This window comes from Fukomys damarensis, unplaced genomic scaffold (genome assembly GCF_012274545.1).
Source record: "Fukomys damarensis isolate Sample0158 unplaced genomic scaffold, DMR_v1.0_HiC HiC_scaffold_15, whole genome shotgun sequence".
Taxonomy (NCBI): domain Eukaryota; kingdom Metazoa; phylum Chordata; class Mammalia; order Rodentia; family Bathyergidae; genus Fukomys; species Fukomys damarensis.
This window is the reverse complement of record NW_022900927.1, coordinates 23,125,216-23,136,442: the sequence shown is the minus strand read 5'-3', so window position 1 is coordinate 23,136,442 and position 11,227 is coordinate 23,125,216. Positions and strand designations below refer to the sequence as shown.

The window sequence follows — 11,227 nt, the reverse complement described above, 5'->3', positions numbered from 1 at the left end:
AGAGTGCTGTAGTTTTCAGTGTAGAGATCTTTTGTTTCTTTTGTTAGATTGATTCCTAGATACTTCATTTTTTTGGATGCTATTGTAAAAGGAATTTTTTCCCTTATTTCTCTTTCTGTCTGTCTGTTATTTGTGTATAGAAAGGCTATTGATTTTTGGGTATTCACCTTGTATCCAGATACTTTACTGAATCTGTCAATTAAGTCTAGAAGTTTTTTGGTGGAGTTTTTTGGATCTTCAATGTAGAGTATCATATCATCAGCAAATAATGATAGTTTAACTTCTTCCTTTCCTATCTTTATTGCTTTAATTTCTTTCTCTTGTCTAATTGCTGTGGCTAATGTTTCCAGAACTATATTGAAGAGAAGTCAACACAAACTTTTTAAACACTAATCAGTCCAATTAAATATAGGATGACCAAAAATTACATTTTTTGTTAAATTTCATAAGATAATATAACAAGCAATATAAAAGTAACAACTTTGGCTCCAGGGATTTAGCTCAGTGGTTCCACTACCTGCCTTGAGAGCACAAGGTCCCAAGTTTGATGATCCCTCCTATAAAAAAGGACAATTTTATCAAATTTATTCAACACAAATATCAATTGGGCTGGCATGGTAATCGCAGCATGTGGGGGACTGATGCAGAAGGACAGCCATGAGTTCAAGGGCAACCTGAACTACATAGTGAGACCCTGTCCCAAAAAAATAAAAATTGTAAAGTTTAATGGCTGGAGATTTAGCTCAGTGGTGCCACCACCTGCCTCACAGTTGCAAGGTCCTGAGTTTGATCTCTGGTACTATGTTATAGTTTTATTTCTTTTTTGTTTTTTGTTTGTTTGTTTTTTGGTACCAGGGATTGAACTCGGCCCTTGTGCTCGTGCAGTAGGTGGTGGAACCACTGAGCCAAATCCCCAGCCCTCAATCTCTGGTACCAAAAAAAAAAAAAATTAAAAGTTTAGAAAACTACCATCACTACCACACCTCACAAAAAAAAAAAAAAAACCTACAGGAAGGAGAATGGCCTCACATTGGTAAATAGCACTGGAGGTGTATATTTGCTAAAAATCATTGTCATTTAAGAGCACAGAGAGGTCAGAATTATCAGGGCAGGAGATTGCTAATTTTCCTATAATAAACCCATTAAGTACTATTTTATTCTTTTAAGCAATGTACACTTTTTTATTCTTTTAAACAATGTATTACTTTTAGCACATTTTTTTGGTTTTTTTTGGTACTGGGGATGGAACTCGGGTCCTTAAGTTTACAAGGCAGGCATCAGCACCACTGAGCTAAATCCCCAACCCTTAACAGTTTTTTAACTGAATATCATCCCTTTGTGAATTTTTATTAGTGACAACGTTGATTTTAAAAAGTGAAAGTGAAAAGTGAAGGAGAAACTAGCTCTGTAGAGCAAGCTTGGACCAAATAAAAGAGGAAAAAGCAAAGTAAAAATATACCCTAGAGGACTCAGAATGAGCTAACATAAGAAAAGCCACAATAGCTCCACCACCACCCTTTTTTTTTTGAGGTATTGATGATCAAAACAAGGGTCTCATGGATTCTACCACCAAGTTACCCCATCCCCATTTTTGTCATTGAAATTATTTGTTTATTCAGACTTAAAGTCTTTTGGTTTTTGGTTTTCTGATACAGGGTCTTAATGTAGTCCAAGTGGGCCTTGATCACTCTGTGTAGCCCAGGGTAGCCTCCAATTTGTGATCCTCCTGCCTCAGCCTTCTGAATGTTGTGTTTATGGGTATGCACCACCATACCTGACTTTTCAGAAGCCAAGTTTTGAGGGCTGGGAGTGCGGTTCAGTTGTAATCACTTCCCTAGCATGCACAAAGTTCCCTGGGTTCAGTCCCCAGCACCACAAAAAGAAAAGGAAAACAAGTTTGGCTCCTTATTAGGAGAAATTTTCTATAATTACAAAAATAAACTGAAATGAATATCAGATCTCTTCACAAATACCATAGTAGCCATTGGTCTAGAATGTATTAGAAATTGTAGTAGTCTAGAATCAGTGATATGTTAGTTTTTTATTATTTCTCTTTGTTTGTTGGTTTGTTTATAGCACAGTCTCACTCTGTAGTCCAGGCTGGTCTTACTCTTGCTATATAGCCCAATCCTCTTACCTCATTAGGCTCCTGAGTGCTAAGATTATAATCTTGTGCCACCCCATGATTTTAAAGTTTTACCCTTTCCACATTAGCTTTATTTCCTCCTTCCATTCTACAAATTCTGGAATATTCTCCAACCTCTTTTCTACTCTCATTGTTATCTTTTGAGTTCAGACCCACCTTGGCAGTATTTTTGTTTTTATTTTGTTTTGTTTTGTCTTATTTGAATCAAACTCAGGACCTTGCACTTGCAAGGCAGGCATAGTACCACTAAGCTAAATCCTCAGCCCCAATCATGTTATTTTCTGTGACACTATATGGGCTTATTTTTTCCAATTAATTTAGAAACTTTTTTCTTTTTTTGTGGTACCGGCAGTTAAACTCAGGGTCTCGCATGCTAGGCAAATATCTGTTTCCATATTTGTCTTCCCCTGCTAGTGTACCAAATCTCACATCATTTGCCCTGAAGAAAACTTGGAGATATGGGCCCAGGGATGTAGCTCAGTGGTTCCACCGCCTGCCTCACAAGTACAAGGTCTCGAGTTTGATCCCCGTACCAAAACAGAAAAAGAAAACTTGTAGATACAAGGAGGAGGAGGCTGCTGTGGCCACTTGATCTGCCACATTCTTCATCTCGAGACCAACAGAAACTCCCTGTTGTCCTAAAGGTGCCACCTCAGAACAGGCGCTGTACTTATGAACCTTTATTCAACATTTTAGCTGGGTGTAGCAGCGCACATCTATAATCCCGGCCCTCATGAGACTGCAGGAGTGTTGCCCCGAGTTCAAGGCTAGCTGAGCTACATAGTTCAAGGGCAGTCTGAACTACATGGTAGTGAGTGACTCTGCCTCAGAAAACCAAAAAAAATGTTTTTTAATCTCCTTAGACAAAGTTCTATGTATTTGTTTCACTATTTGGAATACGTATTAAACGTTGAAAAATTAAATATTTCCAGACTACATTTACATATTAAGTAATATACACATTTTTTTAAGTATATGCCATAGTATTTGGTCTTAAGAAGTTTTAAAATTACTGCTTAGAAGGCAAAGGCAGAAAAATAACAAGTTCAAGGACATTTTAGGTAATTCAGAAAGAGCTTGTCTCAAAACCAAAAAAAATGTTTTTAAGGGCTAGGGTGGTAGCTCAATTCTATGTTCAATCCCCAGTACTTGATGGGTAGGGGTGAGGCATAGCTCAGATAGTAGTAGCCTTAATAATTTTTCCCAGTCCCAAGTAAATCAGATAATAGTTTCTCATATGGGTATGGTGCACACTTCTAATCCCAGTACTCAGGAGGCTGAGACAGGAGGATCACTGTGAGTTCAAGGTCAGCCTGAACTACGTAATGAGACCCTGTCTCAAACCACCACCCCCCAAAAGAGTATAGTTTCTGGTTTTGTATGTGTGGTGCTATGGATAAAACCCAGGACCTCAAACATGGTAAGCACCTGCACTACCACTGAGCTACATCCTCAATCTTATTTTACTTTTTTAATAAACTATTATGAGGACTCCTAATTCCACAAGACCTATCATACTACTAAAATCTACATTTCACATTAAACCCCTTTTTTGTTACCCAAACTTCCCCTGTTGGGTATTAATTATAGATTGTGTGATTGAATGGATAAGATTCTACACTCGATTTTTTCATATACATTTTTTAAGGCTTACATAAATCAGGTCAGGGTTGTAGCTCAGTGGCACTGCACCTGCCTGGGGATCACAAGGTCCTGAGTTCGATCTCCGCTTTTGCAGGGGGCTTGCATAAATCAAGGAATACCTAATGTGGTGTGGGCTAACTTCTTACCATCTCTTCAGAAGGAATAGCCTAACTGCATTTTTGAAGTTTTGCTGTTAGCCAGAATTTTAAAGAAAGAAATGTAAAGGGAGACTTAAAATACAGCAATAACCTTAACCCTCATACTACAAAGCCTGACTACCAAAATAGATAATACATTTGTGATTTTAGGTACTTTACAGCAGCACTGTCCAATAGCAGCCACATGTCTCTATTAAGCACTGAATGTGGTTAACATCAAAATTTTTTTTCCAGTCTGTTGTTTTGAGACAGGGTCTCACCATGGAGTCCAGACTGGCCTTCAACTCTATATATTCATAGCCCAGGCTGGCCTTGAATTTGCAGTGATCCTTCTGTCTCAACCTCCTGAGTCTTGGGACTATAGGCGTGTACCACCAAACCCAGCTTTTTTTCAGTGTAAATTAATTTAAATTTAAAAACTAATACTGTGATTAATTCAATTATTAGAAAACTTTAAGTATATGTGAAAATCTTAGGAATGTGAGCTTACTTTTTCAACTACATATTTTATTATAATCTTTGTAGTTGAGACTGACCTGGAACTCACTATGTAGCCCAGGTTGGTCTCGAACTCACAGAAATCCTCCTGCCCCAGCCTCCCGAGTGCTGTTATTACAGGCGTGCGCCACCACGCCCAGCAATTTTATTATAATCTTAATGTAGACCACATATTTCTGATTATATTTTGACATCTGCATTGAGATATACTTTCACTACAAAAACACTAGATTTACAGTGGCACCATGTTTGCTTCACAAGGACAAGGTCTTGAGTTCAATACCCAGTACTGAAAAAAACGAGTATATGAAAGAATATTTTAAAATCTCAATTTTTATTGCATGTTGAAGTTATATTTCTCTTATATTTCTATCTAAAATTTTTTTTAATTAGTTTAACATTGATTTTGTGTATATGGGGATCAAATTTAGGTTTTATCTCATGCCAGGCAAGCAAACTACCACTGAATTAGTAAGCTGTACCTCAACCATAAAAAATTCTTCGAAGAGCCAGGCATGGTGGTGCACGCCTATAATCCCAGTACTCAGGAGGCTGAGGCAGGAGGATCTCTGAGAGTTTGAGGCCAGCCAGGGCTACCTAGTGAGCTCAAGGCCAGTCTGAACAACATAGTGAGACCCTATCTCAAAAAAGAACAAAAACAATTCTTACCAAAAATTTAAAAGTTGTTCTTGCTAACATGCTAATTATAGTATTATACTTCATGATTTAGATTATAAGAAGACCAGTCTAGCACCTTATGTGAAAGTATTTGAACGTTTTCTTGAAAACCTGGATAAATCCCGAAAAGGAGAACTTCTCAAGAAGAGTGGTAAGACATTACTTTTCCCTTTTATCTAGTTAAGTCTAAATATGAGCAGTTTAAAGCATCCAACAAAGGGACAATTTTGAGCTATAGTCTTTGCCTCCCAAAATGATTGATTTGGGGCTGGGGATTTAGCTCAGTGGTTCTGGCACCTGCCTCACAAGCGCAAGGACCCACATTCAATCCCTGGTACCAAAAAAAAAAGAAAACAAAAATGATTGATTTATCGTACTGTCCTTACTGTTTTCAGTCGAGATTGGTTATAATCCGGGTGGTATGGCCATAGACAGTCCTTACTGTTTTCAAAAACTGAGGCTCCTGACCACCATGTTCTCTCTTACATGGTGGCCTACCCTCATGCTGTAGAGTATTCCTACTTTTATTTGGCCCAAACTCACTCTGCAGAGCCTGTTTCTTTTCCTACCTTTAACAAAACTTTTGCTACCATTTTTTAAAAGTGAGGTTCTTTAATTAATTCAACAAATAATGTTTATTAAATGTGTTTTATGTCAGCCACTATTGACAAAACATGAATTATACATACATAAATTTCAGATCTAGGGACACAGTGGTACACACTCATATAATACTAGCTATTCAAGAGGCTGAGACAAGAGGATTTCCACAAGTTCAAGGCCAGCCTAGACTAAAAAATGAGACCCTGTTTTATGTCAAAAATAAATTTAAAAGGGTACAAACACTTACCTATCATGTGCAGAACCCTAAGTGTAATGACCACTACCACCACCGAAAAAGATGAATTTCATACCATACCTCCTTGTCATTAAGTGCTCTACAGTAGACTGGGTGCGGTGCTACACACCTATAATCCCAGCTGTCAGGAGACTGAGGCAAGAGGATCACAAGTTTGAGCCCCACTTGAGCAACTTAGAAAATTAGCAAGACCCTGTCCCAGAATAAGGCCTGGGGATGTATCTCAGTGCACAAGCCTTGGGTTCAGTCCACAGTAGCTAAAAAAAATTGTAGTCTCGGTGCCAATATACTATTGCTTGAAATATGGGTAGGATTTCCACTATGAGATGTTCTTGGGGAGTTTTTTTGCTTTGTCTTCTTTTGGGTAGGTTTGTTTGTTTTGAGAGGGTCTCACTATGTAGTCTAGCCGAGCCACAAAGTTGTGGAAATCCTTCTGCCTCAGCCTTCCAAGTGCTGCAATTAGAGATGTGCAGCACCACACCCAGTTTACAGTCGGAGGTCTGATGAGATAGGATACAACATTGGAAAAATGTATGTGTGTATGTGATGCTGGGCAACAAACCCAAGGCCTTGCTTGTGCCAGGGAAGCACTGAACATCCCCAGCCCAGGTTTATTCATTCTTGGGCCCCTGCCTTTGGCAGAGACAAGAAGGCATCAGAGAATTCCAATCAAATAGTACAGCTAATCTGGAAAAACTGCCAGGAAATGATGGGATATAAATGGAAAGAGGCAAGCTGAAGCCAAGATGGGCTTGAATTCCAAATTTAGCAGTTTGAGCTTAATAAATAGGAACAAGGAGATTATTAAAGTCTTGAGGAAAGAGAGTACCATAATTTGTGGTTGTATTTACGAGAAGTAAATCTAGGGAAAAAAGGGTTGCGATCCCAAGAGACCAAATGGCCTTTTCCAGTCCAGTAGCATTGGAAATCTCCAACAGGTACATATACAGTAACTACTCTTGATATTTGGCAATGATTTGGAAGTAGAGAGATGAAAGATGGAAATGAAGTATCACAGAAGCCAGGGAAAAGTTTTACAGAGATTACCAAATGTCAGATTCAGCAGAGAAGTGCTAAAATCCTGGTGGATGTAGTGACGAGGAGGTGCAAACAGAATAGCAGTGTCAAATGAAGAGCTCTTTGCATAGGCAAGACCTCACAATGGGTAAGCCAAAAGAAAAAAATCACAGTACGCATCATCTAAGAGATTGATAGATACCCTAGAAAACTGTGGCAATGTTAGAAAAATAGAAACTCCGTCTCGACTTCAGCATAGCTTGTTTTGTTGTATTGGGGTCAAAGCCAGGGTGTGGGCAAGTCCTTTACCACTGAGCCACTTTCCCAACCTTTACTTCAGTTCTCGTTTAAATGTATAGCAGCTTAAGTAGTGCATAAGATAATATTTTATTTAGAGTAGACACACAAATATGTGCTTAGTAAATGAACGATGTTGACTCTGAACTTGAAAAGCCTGTTTGTTGAAGCCTCCATTCCAACTGGCTGTGGTAAGTCCTTTGTATTCTCATTCTGTACTGGCTCAGACTACGCTGTGGGCTTCAGCAAATATGAAAGCAAATCTTTATAAATGCTGTGAATTTAATGGAAGCATGAAGCAAATCAGGATGTGACAATAAATAAGTTTTGTTTCCCTCTACTAACTGTTGATAAAAATCTATTCTATTTTAGATTTACAAAAAGATTTCTAAAGATAACAACTCCCCTCAAACCAGTGTGGATATCTTCTACATTCAACCAAGGATCAAATACTTCAAGATTCATATAATAAATATGATAGAAGCATGTATGCATCTTAGTGCTTGAAGCAGAATTTCCTTTTTTTTACTAAAACAACTTTATTAAACTAAAAATTTGCACACTACACAATTTGCAAACTTAAAGTGTAAAATTCAGTAGATTTTAGCACATTGACAGAATTGTATAACTCTAACCTCAGTCAAATTTGGGTCACTTTTGTGTGATAGGTGTGTGCCACCATGTCAAGCTTCAGACCTGCCAATTTATAAAGAAATCCAAGAACAGATGTGGTAGGACATTCCTATGATCCCAGCACTCTGAGAGGCTAAGGCCCGAGGATCCAGAGTTTAGGCTAGACTGAGCTACATAGTGACAACCCTGTCTCCAAAACAGACAAAAAGAAAGCTGAGTGTGGTAGTGCACATCTGTGATCCCAGCACTCTGGCAGGGTGAGGAAGGAGAATCATAAATTCCAAGCCAGGCATTGTGGTGTGCACGTGTAATCCCAGCCTCAGAAGGCTGAGGCAGGAAGATCGCTGTGAGTTCAAGACCACCCTGGGCTACATAGTGAGTTCTAGGTCAGTCTCATCTACATAGTGAGACCCTGTCTCAAAAGAAAAAAAAAATTAATGAGAATCATAGTTCCAACCTAGGAGGAGTGATGATAGCAACAGCTTGTCTCAAAAATGAAAAGCAAAAAGCTGAGAGCCAGGCATGTTGGTACACACCTGTAATCTCAGTCCTGAAGAGGCTGAGACATGAGTTTGCTGGGAGTTCAAGGCCAGCCTGAACCACATAGCAAGACCCTACCTCAAAAACTGAGGGGCGGGGACATAACTTCATGCCAGGCCCTGGGTTCATTCACCAGTATTACCAAAAAAGAAAGTTCATTCATTGGGTAGTCATTAAGACTGAAAGAGCCAGGCGTGGCGGCACACGCCTGTAATCCCAGCCCTCGGTAGGCTGAGGCAGGAGAATCCTGTGAGTTCAAGACCAGCCTGTGCTACATAGTTCCAGGTCAGTCTCAACTGCATGGTGAGACCCTGTCTCAAAAAAACAAACAAACAAAAAAAGACTGAAAGAGCTAGAGAAAGCCCATGGGCTTGCTGAGGAAGAAAGGAGAATAGTTTTATCTATGGAGACAACCAGTTATACTTTTGCCTTTTTTCTGAAAGTAAATGGACTGCAGTGAAAATCTTACAGATCAGGTACTTAGGTAAAAATTCTACCTACAATATTAGTAATAATAAAATTTTTAAGTAATATGCAATTATCATGTAATTTCTTCTTCCTAACAATCCTACAAACTATTTGTATCCTCATTGTATAGATTAGAAAACTGAGAAGCCAGGCGTGGTGGCTCACGCCTGTAACCCCAGCACTTGGGAGGCTGAGGCAGGAGGATCCTGTGAGTTCAAGACCAGCCTGGGCTACATAGTGAGTTCCAGGTCAGACGCAACTACATAGTGAGACCCTGTCTCAAAAAACCAAAAAAAAAACAAAAAGAAAACTGAGAAGAAAAATAGGTTAATTACATTACTTGATGACTGTAATTCCAGTACTTGGGAAGCTGAGACAGAAGATCTCAAATTTGAGGTAGCCTGGCCTATATAAAGAGCTTTGGGCTGTCCCAGACTATGTACTATATTTCCCCGAAAATAAGACCTAGCATGATTTTTCTGGATGCTCATAATATACACCCTACCCCAAAAATAGGCTCCAGTTAAGATCCTTAGCTAGATGGATGCATTTAGTATGTTGCAACACAGGTTGGATGTATTGAATTATAAAATAGCAAATACATTATTAAATATAAATATTCACAATACTTAAATAATATAAATTATAACTATTTGTAAATACCCAAGTGGGTGCCTTTGGGTGAGAGACAAACACATATGTAAACAATGAACTTGGATGACTTATTGCCAAACATACAGACAATGCACGAATAATGTGTGAACATGATAACAGACATGGTTGTCTAATGTGAATCTTCATAATTTAACACATCATGTGTTGTAATGGACATAATGTGCTCATAAAATAAACATTTTGTGAATTTTGGTGTCTGCAATTTTTCATTGCTTTTGTGTGGACCATATTCTTTTGTTTTTTGGAGGTTTTTTGTTTGTTTTTTGGTTTTTGTCTTTGTCTTGGGGTTTTTTTGTTGTTTTGTTTTGGTTTGGTTTGTTTTTTGAGACAGGGTCTCACTATGTAGTTGAGACTGACCTAGAACTCACTGTATAGACCAGGCTGGTCTCAAACTCACAGTAATCCTGCCTCAGCCTCCCAAATGCTAGGATTACACATATGTGCAACAATGCCCAGCTGATTTAACTGTCACTATTTTTATCAGCACTCCTGACTCTTAAATCTTCAAATAAAATGACTTGATGGATGCCAGGCATGGTGGCACACACCTGTAATCCCAGCACTGGGGAGGCTGAGGCAGGAGGATTGCTGTGAGTTTGAGACCAGCCTGGGCTACATAGTGAGTTCCAGGTCAGTCTCAACTACATAGTGAGACCCTGTCTCAAAAACAAACAAACAAAAAAGACAATGGAAACTGTAACACCCAGCCTGCAAGAGGTTATGACTTGCGTGAAAATTTCATGGGATAAAATCACTTAACAGCTGTGCTGCCAGTGCACTACAAGTAGGATACATGGACAAGAAGTGGTCTTTTAAGGAGAGTTTTATTGCTGGACACAAGGAATTGGAGCCAAATGTTCTACAGGAAATGGAGTAAAAAAAAAAAATTCGCAGTTTGAAGGGTTATGACACGACACATTTTTGTACGTGGACAAATGCAATTTTTGTACTCAAATTTAATTGTACATAAAAAAGATATTCCCTATTGCATCTTTTGGAGCAAAAATTAATATAAGACCAGGTATCATTTTGGGGGACCCTGTCTCTAAATCAATACTGAGGCAAAAGAATCAAATTTTAGCCTTGCCTGGACAATGTGAAAACAGTGTGACCGTGTCTCAAAATTTTAAAAAATAATTCAAAGGCTGGGATGTAGCTCAGGGGAAAGACCTTGGGTTCAATCCCCAGTACTGCAAAGAACCCAGATGATGTTCACACAACAAAGTCTGGCTTCAGAGTCTATGGGAAGAGGAATTTTATAACTTCTGGATTTTGGTATTTTTCATTGTCCTACTTAATCCTAGTTCACCAATCCTAATCCTCTCTTCACTTCAGTAAAGATCTCAGATTTAAAACCAGGCATGATGGTGTACGCCTGTAATCCCAGCACCTGGGAGGCTGAGGCAGAAGGATCACTGTGAGTTTGAGAGCAGCGTGGGCTACATAGCTCCAGGTCAGTCTCAATTACATAGTGAGACCCTGTCTCAAAAAACAAACCAAAACAAAAATTTTTTTCAAAAAAAAAAATCTCAGATTTAAAGCAGCTTTCTGAGCCTTTTACATTTTAATTTCCTTTTTCTTTTTTTTCCTTTTTTTTTTTTTTTTTTTTTTTTT

The 11,227-nt window shown here is 38.6% G+C and overlaps 1 protein-coding gene across 3 annotated transcripts in view; it reads left to right on the top strand.

Annotated features, from left to right (window-relative positions):
• Prim1 (DNA primase subunit 1) overlaps positions 1–8,169 on the top strand; it is a 28,622-nt gene extending 20,453 nt beyond the window's left edge. For all 3 annotated transcript variants that reach the window (XM_033763711.1, XM_010644647.3, XM_010644648.3), the window contains exons 12-13: positions 5,177–5,275; positions 7,670–8,169. In XM_033763711.1, coding sequence (XP_033619602.1) covers positions 5,177–5,275; positions 7,670–7,689 — 119 coding nt within the window. In that variant the 3' untranslated portion in view covers positions 7,690–8,169. The remainder of the gene's footprint in view (positions 1–5,176; positions 5,276–7,669) is intronic.
• Positions 8,170–11,227: the final 3,058 nt, after the last annotated feature.